Raw genomic sequence first — 20640 nt, 5'->3', positions numbered from 1 at the left:
AGACATAAGCAGTGTACCAGAGGTCTAGAAGCAGGAGTGATTACCATTGCTGTCCCAAAGGAAAATGTGCTAGGCAAGCTCGAAGTCTTAAGGTGAGTAAGTTACCTGGACCAGATGGACTGCATCCCAGGGTTCTGAAAGCGTTTGTGAAAAGAGATAACGGATGCATTGGTCATGATCTTTCAAGAATCACTTGATTCTAGCGTGGTTCCAGAGGATTGGAAAATTGCAAATGTCACTTCACTCTTTAAGAAGGGAAGAAGGCAAAAAAAAAAGGAAATTATAGGCCAGTTAGCCAAACCTCAGTGGCTAGGAAAGTGTTGGGTTTTGAGGTACTTGGAGACTAATGATAAAATAAGTCGAAGTCAGCATGGTTTATGTAAAGGGAAATCTTGCGTGACAACCTGTTAGAGTTCTTAGAGGAAGTAACATGCAGGATGGACAAAGAAGAAGCAGTGGATTTCATTAACTAGTATTTTCAGAAGGTATTTGATAAGGTGTGCACATGAAGCTGCTTAACAAGATAAAATCCTTTGGCATTACAGGAAAGATACTGACGTGGATAGAGGAATGGTTGGCAGGTAGGAGGCAGCGAGTGGGAAGAAAAGGGGCCTTTTCGGTTGGTTGCCAGTGACTAGTGGTGCTCCTCAGGGGTCAGTATTGGGCCCACTGCTTCTCACATTGTTTGTCAGTGATTTAGATAATGGAATTGATAGCTTTGTGGCAAAGTTTGTGGATGATACGAAGATAGGTGGCGGGGCAAATAGTGTTGTGGAAGCAATGCTATTGCAACAGGACTTAGACAAATTAGAAGACTCAGCAAAAAAATGGCTGATGGAATACAGCGTTGGGAAATGTAGAATACTGCATTTTGCTAAAAGGAACAATAGTGCAGACTATTTAAATGCGGAGAAAATTCCAACATCTGAGATGCAAAGGGACTTGGGAATCCTCGTGCGAGACTCAGTAGGTTAATTTACAGGTTGAGGCTGTGGTAAAGAAGGCAAATGCAATGTTGGCATATATTTCAAGGGGAACAGAATATAAAAGCAAGGAGATAATGCTGAGGCTTGAAAAGACACTAGTCAGGCTGCACTTGGAGTATTCGCAACAATTTTGGGGCCTATATCTCAGAAAGGATGTGTTGTTATTGGAGAGAGTCCAGAAGAGGTTCATGAGGGTGATTCTGGAAATGAAGGGGATAACGTATGAGAAGCATTTGGCATGTTTGAGCCTGTACTCACTGGAATTTAGAAGAATGCGTGGGGATCTCTTTGAAACCTACCAAATATTGAAAGGACAAGATAAGGTGGATGTGGAGAGGATGTTTCCTGTGGCGTGGGTATCCATAAATGGAGGGCACAGCCTCAAAATTGAGGGCCAACTTTTTAGAACAAAGGTAAGGAGAAATATTTTTTGCCAAAGAGTAGTGAATCTGTGGAATGCTCTGCCAAAGACAGCAATATAGGACAAGTCCATGGGTATATTTAAAACAGAAGTTGATATTTTCCTGATTGGTCAGGGCATGAAAGGAAATGGCGAGAAGGCCAGTGTATAGGGTTGAGTGGGGTCTGGGATCAGCCATAATGGAATGGTGGAGCAGTCTTGATGGGCTGAATAGCCTAATTCTGCTCCTATGTCTTATTGTCTGATCTGGCCTCTCAGCTCAGGACATTTGTGATTTTCAAATGTGCTGAGATAGAAGACTCTGACTTTTCCATTTTCATGCAGAGGTATAGTAGTTGGAAACAAATAAATCCATGAGATGATACAAGGACAGTGATAAATTTGTTTTGGCACAGTATCTATGGATTTATTCCCTTTTAATATGGCATTAAAAACAACAGTGCAGTACTCTGAAAGTTCATTGCCTTGCACAAATTTATCAACAGACTATCTGCCTATAGCATTCCAAAAGCTCTTAAGCCCACTGCTGCTTTCTATGCTCAGAGCTGCAAGTTAAAGCAAAAGGGGGGAAAATTTCAAACATTTGGTCTGAGGCCACTTAAACATCTGGATGTTATTGGATCACACATTGTCTCAATGTGCAGATTTCAGATGCCCATTACATGCCAGACACTTTCTTTTAAACTTTGGTAAAATTAGATGCATCAATTGAACAAATTAACATTATATTTATAACTTGAGACTAATTACACTTCAACTCAAACACTAACTGTGATTAAACCATGCCCTGATGGCTTCTTGTGCTTCATTGGTTCCTACTAGTGTGTTCAAAAAACACACCGTTTCAACTTTCTCACAAGAAAAAGCTGCCAATGGTCAGCATATATCAGCAGTAAGTTAACTTGGGAACTGAGCAATATTCTGTGCCATTTCTGTTTTAAAATCTTAAAACCAAGTACTTGATACAGAGTGTGGTTGCATTTCTTAAGTTATTTACCAACATTAATCTACTTTTGCCAGAAAAGGGCTTGAATGATATGACCTATTATAACGATAAATCAAGCAACATAGACGATAACAGGGCTTTGCTTCCAGATAAGATCAATGCCTTCTTTGTCACTTTGACCATCATAACATGGAGGGACTTTTGCAGACTTTTACAGTCACTGATGATCCTGTGATTTCAGTTTCTGAGCCTGACGTGCCAGCAGCCTTTAAGAGGGTGAACCCAGAAAAGCATCCGGCCCGATGGGTAACCTGGCCAAGTACAAGACTTGTGCTGATCGACTGGCTGGAGTGTTCACTGAGATCTTTAACCTCTCACATCAGCAATCTGAGATATCCATCTGCTTCATGCAGACTTCATTTATACCAGTGCCTAAGAAGAATGTGGTAACCTGCCTCAATGACTATCACCCAGTGGATGCACTTGCATCCACATTGAAGTGTTTTGAGAGGTTGGAGATGAAACATATCTTCTCCTTTCTGAGAAGTGACTTGGATCCTCTCCAGTTTGCTTACCAAAGTAACCGGTCCACAGCAAATGCCATCTCATTGGTTCTTTACTCAACCCTGGAACATCTTGACAGCAATGATGCATACTTCAGGATGCTTTTTATCAACATCATCTCAGTATTCAATAACATCATCCCCTCAACTAATCAATAAGCTTAAATTCCTCCTTGTTCAATTGGATCCTCAATTTCCTCATTTGTAGACCCCAGTCAGTATGGATTGGCAACAGCATCTCCTCCATAATCTCCATCAGAACAGGTGCACCACAAGGCTGTATGCTTAGGCTGTCTGCTCCACTCTCTTTACTCTTAAGACTTTGTGGCTATGCAAAGCTCCAGTGGATATTCAGGTTTGCTAACAACAATGCTGTCATCACAGATGGTGATCAATCAGAATCTGAATCAGGTTTATTATCACTATAGCATGTGTTGTGAAATCTATTAACCTAGCAGATGCAGTACAATTCAATACATGATGCTATAGGAAAGAAAAAAAAGTAAATCAAATACAGTAAGTGGGCATTTGTGTATTATAAAAATTAAAAATAGTGCAAAACAGAAATAGTTTTTTTAAAAGTGAGGTAGTGCTCATGGGTTCAGCGTCCATTTAGGAATTGTTTAGCAGAGGGGAAGAAGCTGTTCCTTAATCGCTGAGTGTATGCTTTCAGGCTTCTGTACCTCCTTCCCGATGGCAACAAAGAGAAGAGGTATGCTCTGGGTGATGGGGGTCCTTAATAGTGGGCGTCGCCCTTCTGAGGTACCACTCCATGAAGTTGTCTTGGATACTACAGAGTCTAGTACCCAAGATGGGGCTGGCTAATTTTACAACTTTCTGCAGCTTCTTTTGGTCTTGTGCAGTAGCACATGGTATTGGGGGTATGGTATTGAGGTGGATAGAGAATTGGTTGGCAGACAGGAAGCAAAGAGTGGGAGTGAACGGGACCTTTTCAGAATGGCAGGCAGTGACTAGTGGGGTACCGCAAGGCTCAGTTCTGGGACCCCAGTTGTTTACAATATATATTAATGATTTAGACGAGGAAATTAAATGCAGCATCTCCAAGTTTGCGGATGACACGAAGCTGGGCGGCAGTGTTAGCTGTGAGGAGGATGCTAAGAGGATGCAGGGTGACTTGGATAGGTTTGGTGAGTGGGCAAATTCAAGGCAGATGCAATTTAATGTGGATAAATGTGAGGTTTTCCACTTTGGTTGCAAGAACAGGAAAACAGATTATTGTCTGAACGGTGGCTGATTAGGAAAAGGGGAGATGCAACGAGACCTGGGTGTCATTGTACACCAGTCATTGAAGGTGGGCTTGCAGGTACAGCAGGCGGTGAAAAAGGCATTCATAGCAAAAGGATTTGAGTACAGGAGCAGGGAGGTTCTACTGCAGTTGTACAAGGCCTTGGTGAGACCGCACCTAGAATATTGTGTGCAGTTTTGGTCCCCTAATCTGAGGAAAGACATTCTTGCCATAGAGGGAGTACAGAGAAAGTTCACCAGATTGATTCCTGGGATGGCAGGACTTTCATATGAAGAAAGACTGGATCGACTAGGCTTATACTCACTGGAATTTAGAAGATTGAGGGGGGATCTTATTGAAACATATAAAATTTTAAAGGGATTGGACAGGCTAGATGCAGGAAGATTGTTTCCGATGTTGGGGAAGTCCAGAACGAGGGGGTCACGGTTTAAGAATAATGGGGAAGCCTTTTAGGACCAAGATGAGGAAAAACTTCTTCACACAGTGAGTGGTGAATCTGTGGAATTCTCTGCCACAGGAAACAGTTGAGGCTGGTTCATTGGCTATATTTAAGAGGAAGTTAGATATGGCCCTTGTGGCTAAAGGGATCAGGGGGTATGGAGAGAAAGCAGGTATAGGGTTCTGAGTTGGATGATCAGGCATGATCATACTGAATGGCAGTGTAGGCTCGAAGGGCCGAATGGCCTACTCCTGCACCTATTTTCTATGTTCCTATGCAGCATCCCCCACTCCAAGAACAGACAGTGATAACGGCCTATCAGAATGCTTTCCATGGTACAGTATATCTGTAGAAATAGAACTCCTGATGAAATATAGCTGTTGTTTTGCCTTCTTTATAGCTGCATTGATATGTTGGGACCAAGCTAGATCCTCAGAGACCTTTACACCCAGGAACAAGGAATTGCTCACTTTCTCCACTTCTGATCCCTTCATGAGGATTGCTTTGTGTTCCCTCATCTCACCCTTCCTGTGTCCACAATCAACTCTTTTGTCTTACTGACATTGAGTGCAGGATTGTTGCTGTGACACCACTCAACTAGCTGGTATATCTCACTCCTGTATGCCCTCTTATCTCCATCTGAGATTCTACAAAATATGGTATATGAGCTCAATACCTAGACACACAGTCATGGGTACAGAGGGAGTAGAACAGTGGCCGAAGCACATACACCTGAGATGCACCAGTGGTGTTCATCAGCAAGCAGGAGATATTATCACCAATCCACACAGATTGTGGTTTTCGGGTTAGGAAGTTGAAGATCCAATTGCAGAGGGAGGTACAGAGGCACAGGTTCTATAGCTTATTAATCAGGATTGTGGGAATGATGGTGTTAAATGCTAAGCTATTAGTCAATGAACAGCATCCTGATATAGGTGTTTGTATTGTTCAGGTGATCTAAGGCCATGTGACGAGCCATTGAAATTGCATCTGCTGTAGACCTATTGTGGTGATAGGCATATTGCAATGGGTTCATCCTTGCTGAGGCAGGAGTTCATTCTAGCCATGACCAACCTCAAAGCATTTCATCACCATAGATGTGAGTGCTACTGGGTGAAAGCCATTAAGGGAGCTCACACTATTCTTCTTGGACAGTGGTATAATTGTTGCCTTTTTGAAGCAAGTGGGAGCTTCTAATCGTTGCAGCGAGAGGTTGAAAATGTCCTTGAATTCTCCCGCCAGTTGGTTGCCACATGTTTGCAGAGCCTTACCAGGTATTTAGTCAGGACCTGCTGCCTAATGAGGGTTCTCCCTCCTCAAAGACAGCCTGACATTTGCCTCCGGGACAGAGATTTCAGAGTCACCGAGTGCAGCAGGGATCTTCACAGCTGTAGTTATATTCTCTCTTTCAAAGCAGACATAGAAAGTATTGAGCTCAACTGGTAGTGAAGCATTACTGCCATTCGCACTACTGGGTTTCACTTTGTAGGAAGTAAACACTGCCAGAGTTGACGTGCACCTGATGTCGCCTCCAACTTACTCAGAATTTTTTCTTCACTCTTGAAATAAACCTCCGCAAGTCATACCTGGTTTTCCTGTACAGACTTGAGTCTCCAGACTAAATACCACCAATCTAGTCCTCAACAGATAGATAGATAGATAGATACTTTATTCATCCCCAAGGGGAAATTCAACATTTTTCCAGTGTCCCATACACTTATTGTAGCAAAACTAATTACATACAGTATTTAACTCAGTATAAATATGATATGCATCTAAAATCACCCTCCCAAAAAGCATTAATAAATAGCTTTTAAAAAGTTCTTAAATAGTTTACTAAAGTGCATTGAGTGGTAACTTAAGCTCAGTCCTAATCCCAGCACTTTAACATGTCTTGCCCCTGGTGGTTGAATTGTAGAGCCGAATGGCGTTGGGGAGTAATGATCTCTTCATCCTGCCTGAGGAGCATTGCATTGACAGCAACCTGCTGCTGAAGCTGCTTCTCTGTCTCTGGATGGTGCTGTGCAGAGTAATGAAGTCAGTAACAACAGTTGCATGCTTATCCAGATTCAAAGGTGAATCCCTAAATATAGTCCACTCCACCAATTCAAAGCAGTCCTGTGTTTCGCTTGTCCTTGCCTTCTTGGTCCTCACTACTGGTCTTCAGTCTCTGCCCCTATACTCGGGGAGTAGAAGTACATCCAGGTGATCAGACTTTCCAAAGTGTGGGCATGGAATAGGATGGTAGGCATTCTTGATGATGGTTTAACAGTGGTCCAGTGTGATGTGTCCTCTAATACAACAAGTGATTTGTTGATGGTAATTATTTGGTGACTTTTTTAAGCTGGCCTAATTAAAATCCCCAAAATGATGGTGAAGGCGTATGGGTGTGCTGTTTCGTGCATGTTAATCCCATTGCTCAAATCATCTAGAGCCTCTTGGACATTGGCCTGAGGTAGAAAGTACACCGCTACCAAAATTATCACAAAAATTTCCTGCAGCACTTAATTGCAAGGTGTTCCAGGTCTGGCGAGTCAGCGTAAAGGAGGGAGATTGAAAATCTGACTGAGTGGTGCACAACAACAATCTCTTACTCAATATCAGCAAGATAAAGATTAGATTAGATTCAACTTTATTGTCATTGTGCGGAGTACAGATACAAAGCCAAATGAAATACAGTTAGCATCTAACCAGAAATGCAACGAATAGTGTTATTTACAAAATAACTGTGAATAAAAAGAAAGTGCTACAGCACACAAATATAAAAGTACTGAGACAGTACAGTATGGGTGCAGTACTGCTTAACGCTGTGATGTGAAGTTCAGCAGGGTCACAGCTCAGGGAAGAAGCTCTTCCTGTATCTGCTGGTGTGGGAGCAGAGGCTCCTGTAGAACCTACTGGATGGGAGGAGAGTAAAAAGTCCATGGTTAGGGTGAGATGCATCCTTGATAATGCTTTTCGCCCTGCCCAGGCAGCGTTTATGATTGATGTTCTCAATGGTGGGCAATTGGGTGCTGATAATCCGCTGGATAGTTATCACCACACGCTGGAGTGTTTTGCGGTCCAATACGGGACAGTTGCCATACCACACTGGTGAGTATGCTCTCAATTTTTCAGCAGTAAAAATCTGTCAGTATTATGGGACAGAGGTGAGCTTTCTTGATGCCCTGCAGGAAATAAAGGTGCTGTTGCGTCTTTTTGATCAGGAGTTCAGGGACCAGCTGAGTTCCTCGGAAATGTTGATACCAAGGAATTTGAAGCTTGATACATACTCCCACTACAGCGCCATTGATGTAGATGGGGGCGTGAATGTGACTCCTAGCATGCCTGAAGTCCATAATGATCTCCTCGGTCTTCTGGGTGTTGAGGGCTAGATTGTTGTCGGCACACCACATGGCCAGATGCTGGACCTCATCCCTGTAGGCCGTCTCATCATCCCCTCTGATCAGGCCAACCACCGTGGTGTCGTCTGCGAACTTGATTATGGAGTTAGAACCATGTACAGGAACACAGTCATAGGTGAAAAGGGAGTACAGAAGAGGGCTCAGCACACAGCTTTGAGGCAAGCCAGTGTTCAGGGTGAGAGTGGAGGAGGAGAGGTTGTCTAACTTAACAGATTGGGGTCTGTTAGTCAGAAAGTCCAAGGTCCAATTGCAGAAGGATGAGCTGATACCAAGCTGGTGAAGTTTGGTGATCAGCTTGGACGGGGTCACAGTATTGAATGCCAAACTGAAGTCAATGAACATCATTCTGATGTAAGAGTTGGGGCTGTTCAGGTGGGTCAGGGCAGAGTGAAGTGCCAATTATTAACTTAAGAGAAGGAATCTAGCAGTCCATGAGCCAGTTCTCATCAGAAGTGAAGAGTATCAGCAACTTTAAATTTCTTGGTGTTATCATTTTGGAGGACCTATCTTGGGCCCAGCACGTAAATACAATTACAAAGAAAGCATGGCAGTGCCTCCACATTTTTAGGAGTGATTCGGCATGACATCTAAAATTTTGACAACTTCTATAGATGTGTAGTGGATAGTTTATTGACTGGCTGCACCACAGCCTGATATCGAGACACCAATGCCCTTGAACAGAAAATCCTCCAAAAAGTAGTGGATGAAAACCCATTTTATCACGGGTAAAACCCTCCTCAGCACTGCATGCATCTACCATCCTGTAAGATGGTGGCTTATTTGATTGCAACAGCTTCTATGGGCACAACTAAAGGCATTATTGGCCTTTTTAAATGTATTTATTCACAATTGCAAGACTCTGTTGGACATTAAGAGCTGCTGGTCTACCCCATCAGCGAGTTGCTCATTAGCGGTGAAACTGAAGGAGCTGGGTTTGGTGTTGCTTGTGTCTGAGAGGTGTCAGTGCATGAAGGAGTGGTGCAGTCTAACGGTGAATGATTATCTTAGTCACTTGTATTCACAAGGTCCTGTTGAACATTGTTAATGTAGAAAGATGCAAGTTCAATTCATTGATTTATTGGCAGACAGCGAATGAGCTATGTGGCCTTGGTTGTAGCGAGGAATAGGCCTCAAGCTGCAGTGTCGCAATTTACAGCTGCTCAGGAGAGAGGCATCAGAGATGCTGCAGTGTGGTGCAGTATCCAAGCTGGAATTGCTGGATATATTCACAGTTATGTAAGAAGTTAGATGGACCAGCAGATATTCCTGCTGGTCCATCTAACCTCTTAAGTAACCATGATCTCCTTTGCATCTGAATGTCTCACCAGGAGTTAAAATCTCAATTGTGTTACGAACCCCGTAACTGGGTATCTTACCAGCAAAGATAGAAGTGTCTGTTGGAGTCTGGTGATACTATTTTCAACAATATTTATTAGCAAACATATACAAAATAATATCCATGTGAATATGCAGAGAATACACGTTAGCAATACTAAACCTAAAAGTGCGGGTATAATAATAATCACTAATGAAACAAGCTCTATCGTCTAGGGGATAATGAATTGGCAGATGGAAATATAAAGTTCAGTTCATTTCATGCAGGCTGCGGTAGTTGTTGGTCGCTGTGTTACAATTGTTGGAGAGAGAGAGAGAGAGCGAACAGTAACAACTATTGACTTGCCGACTTTCCTTTACGATCTTGATCCATCGATGTGTTATTGCTGTGGCCATTCAAGTATGACCCCTCCGTCCTTTAGCTGGACCCTTCTTCCGTGGTGGACTCGTCACCCAGGCAAGGGTGGACACACACACAAGCCCCCCACCGGCCTCGCTATAAAACACGAGAGTTAAAATTTACCGACCCTTCATTCGGTCTTCGATGTCCTACCCTGTCTCGTGGGTTTCTGATACTCACTAGCGTTCCTCCTGGTGCGTCTGAGGGGTGTTACCCAGACCCTACTTTTATCCCCACTCACGGGGTCTCAGATGTCAGTCAGGTTGGGATGATGCAATCCCTCAACCAGACCACTCTGGTTGCCCCCTGAGGGGTTTCAATGAATAGAACAGTACTCAATACACAATTCCTTCTCCAAGAGACAATAGCAGTAATCTCTCTCTTTGTCAATGGGAGACATTCCAACCTGTGCTGTGCCCCTCTCTCATAAATTTGTATGAGCTGTTTATCTCTCTCATTTCCTTTGATAACAGCATCAGAATAGTAGCGATTTGCGATTCTCCAAGGGGGGGCATTGGCGATTCTGTACCCTTCTGCCCTTCAGAGTTGCTCCTCATTCGTAACAATTGCAAATAAATCTCGGAGAAATTCCAGTGAAATTAGAATCAATAAGTGATCCACTATTTCTGCCTTCCATTGAAGTTGCTTGGTCAAGTTGTCTAGCTATCGTGTCACTGGAAATATTTTTCCCATTTAAGTAGAGGAAATTGGTTTTATTGTCAATGTAGACTATTTTTCTCTAGCTAGGTACTAACAATTTTTCTTGAATCAACTCCACTTCCTGCTGCAAAATTATGCTCTACATTATGCTGTGCATATTTACAATATTTTTGGGTCTTTTCTGAATAGCTAGCATGGATTTATTGAAGTCTTCAAAGATAGCATGGATTACAATATAATTTCTTCATTTTTTGGGATGCAGGCATCACTGGTAAGACCTTTTTTTGTCCATCCGTAATTGTTCTTGTGAAGGTGGTTGTGAACCATCTTTTGAACTGTCATTTTGTTGAGAGTCCTTGGAGAGCAAATGCATATCGCTTTGCTGAATGACTGTCAGTTCCCAGCTTTTACTTGCATCCCTTTTAATCCTTTTGGAGTCAAACCCTTTAGCACACTTTAGCATTCATTTTTCATGAATTTTACACTAACTCATTGTATTCTCTCTATGTTCCCATTAAATACTGTCCCGCCCCCCCCCCCCCCAGATTTTAAATATCCCATTGGAGGCAAATTTCAATAACCAATGAGCCTACCCATCGGTATGTTTCTCCGATGTTGGATGAAACCGCAGTACCTGGAAGAAATCTTACACGGTCATGGGGAGAACATGCAACCTCCAACTGAGACCAAGATTGACTGTGGGTGACGTACTTCCTGGTTCATCCACGGCTTTTGGTTTGGGAATGTACAATAAGCCTTTGTAGGCACACACTCATCCACACGGGTTTTAATGAAGTCAGAAACAACTGCAGCATGCTCATCCAGGTTTGAAGATGAATCCCTGAATACAGTCCAGTCCACTGATTCAAAGCAGTCCTGTAGGTGATCCTGTGCTTCACTTGTCCATTCCTTCTTGGACCTCACTACTGGTGCTGCAGTCTTCGGTCTCTGCCTATACTCAGGGAGTAGAAGTGCAGCCAGATGATCAGTCTTCCAGAAGTGAGGGCATGGAATAGCACAGTAGGCATTCTTTTCTTGATGGTGATGCAGCAAAGGTCCAGTGTATTGTTACCTCTAGTATTGCAAGTGATCTGTTGATGGTAATTGCTTAATGATTTTTTTTTCAGACTGCCCTTGCTAAAATATCCCAAAACAATTATGAAGGTGTTAGGGTGCACTGTTTTGTGTGTGTTGATCCCTTGCTCAGATCATCTAAAGCCAGATTGACATTGGGCTGAGGTGGAATGTATATTACTACCAAAATTACCCCAGAGAACTCTCGTGGTAGGTAAAAGGATAGCACTTAACTGCTAGATATTCCAGGTCTGGTGAGCAAAATTGGGACAGCACTGGTATATTTGTGCACCAAGAAGGGTTGATCATGAGGCATACTCCTCCACCTCTGCTTCTGAGAAACCCTACAGATCTGTCCTGACGGTGTATAGTAAACCCATCAATCAGAATTGCTGCATCCGGTATGGAAGGGGTTAACCAGGATTCTGTGAAACAAAGGATGCATGCGGCCATAATGTCACTCTGATTTAGCACTTTAGCTCTGAGATCGTCAATTTTATTCACCAGAGACTGCACATTTGCCAGCAAGATAATCAGTATTGGGAGTTTAAAGCCGGGTTTCCTTAAACACACTTGTATCCCCAACCTGCAACCACTTTTCCTACGTGGGATCCTACATGGACCCTTTTATCCACAATCAGTGTTGTTTCCGTCCGTTTTAAGCAGTGATAGTTCATTTAAATGCATTAAGACATCATTGTTGACTGTACTGACCTTGGAAGCAGTTGTACTTTTTAGCTCTATCAGGCTGAAATGAGAATATTTAATCATATCCATTGAGAGTGCTGCTGCTATTCAGGTTGCCCCCTTGGCACCCCAGAAGTCAACTGTAGTGATTCTTGCTATGAATCATTATTGCTAGCTTTGAGTCTACAAATAAAACTATACTGTATTATTAGTAGTTTGCCAAGGATCTATTAAATGCTAATAAATATTATAACCATTTAACAATTACAGCACAGAAGCAGGCCATCTCGGCCCTTCTAGTCCGTGCCGAACACTTTCTCTCACCTAATCCCACTGACACGCACTCAGCCCATAACCCTCCATTCCTTTCCTGTCCGTATACCTATCCAATTTTGCTTTAAATGACAATATCGAACCTGCGTCTACCACTTCTACTGGAAGCTCATTCCACACAACCACCACTCTCTGAGTAAAGAAATTCCCCCTCATGTTACCCCTAAACTTTTGCCCCCTAAGTCTCAACTCATGTCCTCTTGTTTGAATCTCCCCTACTCTCAATGGAAAAAACCTATCCATGTCAACTCCATCTATCCCCCCTCATAATTTTAAATACCTCTATCAAGTCCCCCCTCAACCTTCTACGCTCCAAAGAATAAAGACCTAACTTGTTCAATCTTTCCCTGTAACTTAGGTGCTGAAACCCAGGTAACATTCTAGTAAATCTTCTGTGTACTCTCTCTATTTTGTTGACATCTTTCCTATAATTTGGCGACCAGAACTGTACACAATACTCCAAATTCGGCCTTACCAATGCCTTGTACAATTTTAACATTACATCCCAACTCCTATACTATACTCAGTGCTCTGATTTATAAAGGCCAACATACCAAAAGCTTTCTTCACCACCCTATCCACATGAGATTCTGCCTTCAGGGAACTATGCACCATTATTCCTAGATCACTCTGTTCTACTACATTCCTCAATGCCCTACCATTTACGATGTATGTCCTATTTGGATTATTCCTACCAAAATGTAGCACCTCACACTTATCAGCATTAAACTGCATCTGCCATCGCTTAGCCCACTCTTCTAACTGGCCTAAATCTCTCTGCAAAATTTGAAAACCTACTTCATTATCCACAACGCCTCCTACCTTAGTATCATCTGCATACTTACTAATCCAATTTACCACCCCATTTTCCAGATCATTAAAGTATATGACAAACAACTTTGGACTCAGTACAGATCCCTGAGGCACACCACTAGTCACTGGCCTCCAGCCTGACAGTTATCCGCCACTACTGTCTGGCATCTCCCATCCAGCCACTGTTGAATTCATTTTACTATTTCAATATTAATACCTAACAGTTGAACCTTCCTAACTAACTTTCCGTGCGGAACCTCGTCAGAGGCCTTACTGAAGTCCATATAGACAACATCCACTGCTTTACCCTCGTCAACTTTCCTGGTAACCTCTTCAAAAAATTCAATAAGATTTGTCAAACATGACCTTCCACGCACAAATCCATGTTGACTGTTCCTAATCAGACCCTGTCTATCCAGATAATTATATATACTATCTCTAAGAATACTTTCCAGTAATTTACCCACCACTGACATCAAACTGACAGGTCTATAATTGCTAGATTTACTCTTAGAACCCTTTTTAAACAATAGAACCACATGAGCAATACGCCAATCCTCTGGCACCATCCTGATTTCTAATGACATTTGAAATATTTCTGTCATAGCCCCTGCTATTTCTACACTAACCTCCCTTAAGGTCCTAGGGAATATTCTGTCAGGACCTAGAGATTTATCCACTTTTATATTCCTTAAAAGCGTCAGTACTTCCTCCTCTTTGATTGTCATAATTTCCATAACTTCCCTACTTGTTTCCCTTACCTTACACAATTCAATTTCCTTCTCCTTAGTGAATACCAAAGAAAAGAAATTGTTCAAAATCTCCCTCATCTCTTTTGGCTCCACACATAGCTGGCCACTCTGATTCTCTAAGGGACCAATTTTATCCCTCACTATCCTTTTGCTATTAATATAACTGTAGAAACCCTTTGGATTTATTTTCACCTTACTTGCCAAAGCAATCTCGTATCTTCTTTTAGCTTTTCTAATTTCTTTCTTAAGATTCTTCTTACATTCTTTATATTCCTTGAGCACCTAATTTATTCCATGCTGCCTATACTTACTGTAGATATCTCTCTTTTTCCTAATCAAGTTTCCAATATCCCTTGAAAACCATGGCTTTCTCAAACTTTTAACATTTTCTTTCAATCTAACAGAAACATAAAGATTCTGTACCCTCAAAATTTCACCTATAAATGACCTCCATTTCTCTATTACATCCTTCCCATAAAACAAATTGTCCCAATCTATTCCTTCTAAATCCTTTCGCATCGCCTTAAAGTTAGCCTTTCTCCAATCAAAAATCTCAACCCTGGGTCCAGTCCTATCCTCCTCCATAATTAGATTGAAATTAATGGCATTGTGATCACTGGATTCGAAGTGCTCCCCAACACATACTTCCATCACCTGACCTGTTTCATTCCCTAACAGAAGATCCAACACTGCCCCTTCTCTAATTGGTACCTCTATGTATTGCTGCAAAAAGCTATCCTGCACACATTTTACAAACTCCAAACCATCCATCCCTTTTACAGTATGGGCTTCCCAGTCTATGTGTGGAAAATTAAAATCTCCCACAATCACAACCCTGTGCTTACTACACATTTCTGCTATCTCCTTGCAAGTTTGCTCCTCCAATTTTCACTCCCCATTAGGTGGTCTATAATACACCTCTACAAATGTTACTACACCTTTCCCATTCCTCAATTCCACCCAAATAGTCTCCCTAGATGAGCCCTCTAATCTATCCTGCCAGAGCACCGCTGTAATATCTTCTCTGACAAGCAATGCAATAGTTACAACATCATATTTCCAGGTATCAATCCATGCTCTAAGCTCATCCACTTTTCTTACAATGCTCCTAGCATTAAAATAAATACATTAAAAAAAATTCTCCACCTCTTCCTCTCTGTTTATCTCTAACAGTACAAAGAACTTTACTGTTTTCTTTTTCTTCCTTCTCCCATACATCTGTTCCTGCACTCTGGTTCCCCTCCCCCCCCCCCCCCCCCCCCCATATCTAATTGAAATCCACTGGAGCCTCTCTAGCAAACCTACCTGCAAGAATATTTGTCCTCCAGTTCAGATGTAGACCGTCCCGCCAAAACGGGTCTCACCTTCCCTGGAAAACGGCCCAATTATCTATAAATCTGAAGCTCTCCCTCCTGCACCATGTCTTCAGCCACGTGTTGACCTGCACTATCTTACTATTTCTAAACCCATCTGCACGTGGCACTGGTAGCAATCCTGAGATTGCTATCCTGGAGGTCCTGTCCTTTAACTTGGCACCTAGCTCCCTAATCTCACCTTTCAGGACCTCCTAACTCTTCCTACCCATGTCATTGGTCCCTACATGGACCACGACATCCAGCTGCTCACCCTCCCTCTTAAGAATACTGAGAACTCAATCCGAGATATTGTGGACCCTGGCACCAGGGAGGCAACAGTATATTATATACATACTTTGTATTCAATTGCAGAGAATGACCAGAGAGAAAACATTATTAAATATATGGAAGTCTTGGAGGACAAACTTCATAGGTAAGGCTTTATATCAGATATTTGAATACATTTTCAGACTGAAGTTTAAATTTAAACATATTTTTATTTCTGCCATCTACATTTATTCCATATTCACTGTAAAAATCTAAATTTAACTATTTTTATGCATAAACAATTGCAATTGACAGCTGAATGAAGTTGAATTGTGAAACAACAGAAATTTAAAATGCTTTTGACATTCAGGAATATTCAAAAGATATTTTAACAGATTTTAAAATGAGAAAAAGCACAACACATGCTTGGTTTTTAAAACAAATAGCTAGTATAGATTAATCAGTTATTTCCATCTAGTGTGATGAATGGGGAAACATTCCTTTTTGCAGAGCATATAAGTGATAAGATAGCATAAAAAAGATTATTGTTAATATTAAATAGTTGTTAAAATCTTCTGCAGTAGTACAAGCTTATGTTTTTGAATACTACAGCCTACTTAATTTTTAACATTTATGTATTTTTTAAGAAATGATTGTTTTAGCTGATTTAACTGATTAAATAATCAGAAATAATTCATTTAACTTGATTATTTTGAACAATAAGTAGATCATTTGCAGTTTCTAAAGTATGTAATGTACAATTTTGATGAGAGAAAACTGAATAATTTACTTAAACAATAATAGAAGACTTTTTTTTTCAACCTCTAACTTGGTTTTTGTTTCAGTTGTAGAACCCATTTATTTGAGAAAGTGTGGGAAGCAGACTTAGAGACCTGTCAGCTCTTTATCAGCGGTTTGCACCTGAAAGAGTCCAGTTATGGTGCATGTGAGGGAGAAGAGTACAAAGCAGGAGAAAACGATGAAGTCATTGAAGATTCATGTTCAGATATTAAAGATACAGGAGATTATTTCTTTCCAAGTAAACAAGATTGGCGTACAATACAGTTCTTTGTTCCAGAACAAAAAGAAACTGATTCAAGTGAGGTAACTAGTGTTTTCTTTATTCTATTTGATATTTTGTTGACAGTTGGCAATATGGTGCTCCTGTTACATTCAGTAACAAATGATCAGTTTAAGAGCAGAAAATTTACCAGAAATCTGTTCCCTAACCTTGCTTGGAAATTAGTTTTTAACAGTTCCCTTGTATTTCTGGGTATGATGACTAATTACTGACGTATGATTGTTTCATTAAACACTTGTCGATAGTTTCCACAAAAGAAATTTGTTTCAAATTCCCAATGCTTTTCTTGCTTTGTAGAATGTTTAAATCTAGTTTTAAAATAGCATAATGTATAGATTATGAGCACACATTCTATTTTAATTTCAAATTTATTACTTACATGCTTACTGTTTGTTACATGTGCATAAAGAACACTTCGACTTGTTGCATAACTTCAAAGAAAAGGCCAAAAATGATTGAACTTTTAATGTGTGTTTTTGTTCATTAGTTATATATTCAGGCCAAGGAGAAATATAATCACATATCAGATTAATATATTTTCTTGGGTAAAAACATGGTTTTCAATGGCCTTTAAAACAAGGGAATCGACTGATGGTATTGTGTTGGTGTAAATGCGAAAGGAGAAGGATAATGTTTTGTGTGAATTCCAGTAGTGAAATTTGTGCTCATATTTTGCTTTTTTTTTATTTTGAAGCAAAATTATTTAAAAGAAGAAATTTATAGTTATTTTCAGAATAATCTTAATTGAATTGTCTTTTACAGGAATAATATGTGTAGTTTTGATTATTACCTTATATCAAAACCAACTTTTCAAGCACCAATCTGATTAGAATGTTTCAAATTTGCTTACCTTAAATTAAATGCATCTCTACCCATATGTTGGAAGCACTTGATGAAAAGTTAAGGAAGTAAGAAATATCATTGGAAACTTTAAATCAGTTACTGACCTTCAGAAAGATGCATATCCACATACTTCACCACTAAATATTTGAAGATGTATTCACCCCAAAGAATAAAAACAAAATATTGAAATGCAGGTCGGTTAATTGTTTACTGTGTTACCCTCAAGTCCTGATGTGGCAAAGAGAGTTAAAGGGAAGTTGATGGCCAATGTAGAGAGAATAGATTAAAGGGTAATAAAAGGGGAAATGGAATAAATAGATACTTTATTGATTCCAAAGGAAATTACAGTGTCCACTAGCATTACAAGTAGACAGATATATAAATATTAGAAGAGAAGTAAGAAAGAATAAAAAGTAAGTTATCTCAAACAGTAAATGGGGTGGGGGGGGGGGGGTGGAATCATCACTTCCCCGGTTATTGGTTGACTGATTATAGAGCCTAATGGCCAAGGGTGAGAATGACCTCATAAAGCACTCTTTGGAGCAGTGCAGTTGTCTTAGTCTATTACTAAAAGTGCTTCTCTGTTTGGCCAAGGTGACATGCAGAGCAGGAAATTTACCAGAAATCTGTTCCCTAACCTTGCTTTAACAGACTTGGGAGTTGAAAGTACATAATAGATGAAAAGGAAATGTATTCGTGAGTATTTAATTCTTGTTTAGGAGCTTCAGGAAACAAATTCTTGAAAATAGCACCACAAATCAAATTGAGAGGACAAAAACGTAGTAACCTAGGGTTTTTTTTAATACAAAGCTTGTTCTTTCATGCTATCATTTGGCCTTAACAGTTACATACTTACAGATACTGATTGCAGCATTTCAATGGTAAACCCAACCGTCTTCCTCAAGCACAAGTTAGTCAAATGACAAGTCTCTTAGTCACACCTCCTTATATATCCTCTGGCTCATGCCCTGTTCGCTTGAGTGGGTATATAAGGAGATGTGTCTCGGAGACTTGTCATTTGACTAGCTTGTGCCTGAGGAAGACATTTGGGTTTACCATTGAAACATTGCAATCAGTTTCTGATAGTATGTGACTGTTAAGGCCAAAGGATAGTATGGATAGATTTGATAACTATTCACAAAGATTCCGTGGTCAAAGCTTACTCTTATTTTGCATTTGCTACTCTTGCTGCATCTTGTATCCTTTGCCTTTTTTTGCTACTTTAATAAATAAAATAACATAAATTAATTTTGTGTCCATATGGCATGCTTAAAAATAACTCACATCCAAAGTAGTTCTAAAAGAGAGCAAGATTCTGAATTCCCAGTGGTTCAGTAGTGGTTCTCAGGCCTTTCAACTCACTGGCTTATAATTTATTATAATAGTATGGGGCATCTAAAATGTGAGTTAAAAGTATGTTATGGTATTAATATGAATAATATCTAATAGTACAGAAAATTTGTCAGTCTGGCACCAGCAAAGTTTCAAGATTACTAGCTTATCAGAGTTTTGTTGTGTATGTTTTTGGAAAGCAACACATATTGGATTTTAGCTAAAGTGGGGTTTATATGTGTTTGACTATAGTCCTTTCTCTTCTTTCTACTGACTTAATTAACAGCTTTGCTCATATTATGCACTATTGCATGCCAATTCTCAGTTTACATTTCGCATGAAGGTTAGCAACTTTGTAATTGGATCTAATTTTGATTCTTCTCTGAAACTTAGAAGTATATGATAAATACCTGAAACTTGCTTTTTAACTTCCTGACCTCTTTCTATGCCCTGCATGCTGTGCAGTTTACCCTTTCTATCCCTTTGAAGGAGACGCTGACCTTCCCAGTAACCTACTAGATTCCAAATCAGTGAAGGTGAGAAACAGTCAAAGGTAATACAAATACTATCCAGTATTTTTGTAGTAGACTGTTGTCTTTAGAATAGATTATGAATTTGTGTTATTTTATAAATTTGGGGATATCTGATTCTGCACTTCCAGTGGAGAAACAATATGTTGGAAGCATTGACCGGTAATTGGTATAGAGTAATTTGACATGTCTTTGACTTCAGTCAGAGTCACCTCACCTTATGTACATACACTCTGGAACTTAGCATCACTTTACGTCTATGTAATCAATTTGTGTATATAAATTATCTTATGTATTTATATTTATTGTGTTTTTTATTATCGTGTTCTTTACCTTATTATGTCTTTATATATATACTGCATCTGATCCAGAGTAACAATTATTTCGTTATCCTTTACATTTGTGTACTGGAACTGAGATTAAACAATCATGAATCTTGAATCTACAAGTGTGTGCCTGTCTGGTCTTTGCCCATTTTTATTAAAAGTGATAAGCTTGTTAGAAAGGATAATAAGCCATTGTACATAATGTTATTGATTCTATTGAGACGGTTAACGTTATTGACTGATTGAGACTATTCAATTTGAGTTACATCTTCTGAAAATGTATACAAGGATTTGTTTGTCATATACATTAATGATCTGGATGATGGGGTGGTAAATTGGATTAGTAAGTATGCAGATGATACTAAAGTAGGAGGCGTTGTGGATAAGGAAGTAGGTTTTCAAAGTTTGCAGAGGTTTAGGCCAGTTAGAAGAGTGGGCTGAGCGATGGCAGATGGAGTTTAATGCTGATAAATGTGAGGTGCTACATTTTGGTAGGAATAATCCAAATAGGACATACATCGTAAATGGTAGGGCATTGAAGAATGCAGTAGAACAGAGTGATCTAGGAATAATGGTGCATAGTTCCCTGAAGGTGGAACCTCAAGTGGATAGGGTGGTGAAGAAAGCTTTTGGTATGTTGGCCTTTATAAATCAGAGCATTGAGTATAGTATAGGAGTTGGGATGTAATGTTAAAATTGTACAAGGCATTGGTAAGGCCGAATTTGGAGTATTGTGTACAGTTCTGGTCGCCGAATTCTAGGAAAGATGTCAACAAAATAGAGTACGGAGAAGATTTACTAGAATGTTACCTGGGTTTCAGCACCT

General features: G+C 40.2%; 1 protein-coding gene across 2 annotated transcripts in view; it reads left to right on the top strand.

Moving 5' to 3' along the window:
* disc1 (DISC1 scaffold protein) overlaps positions 1-20640 on the top strand; it is a 97629-nt gene that overhangs the window by 60825 nt on the left and 16164 nt on the right. For both annotated transcript variants that reach the window (XM_059982132.1, XM_059982133.1), the window contains exons 10-11: positions 15808-15868; positions 16548-16806. In XM_059982132.1, the coding sequence (XP_059838115.1) occupies positions 15808-15868; positions 16548-16806 (320 nt within the window). The remainder of the gene's footprint in view (positions 1-15807; positions 15869-16547; positions 16807-20640) is intronic.

The sequence above is a fragment of the Hypanus sabinus genome, chromosome 10, assembly GCF_030144855.1.
Source record: "Hypanus sabinus isolate sHypSab1 chromosome 10, sHypSab1.hap1, whole genome shotgun sequence".
Lineage (NCBI taxonomy): Eukaryota > Metazoa > Chordata > Chondrichthyes > Myliobatiformes > Dasyatidae > Hypanus > Hypanus sabinus.
This window is presented reverse-complemented; position numbering and strand designations above follow the sequence as displayed.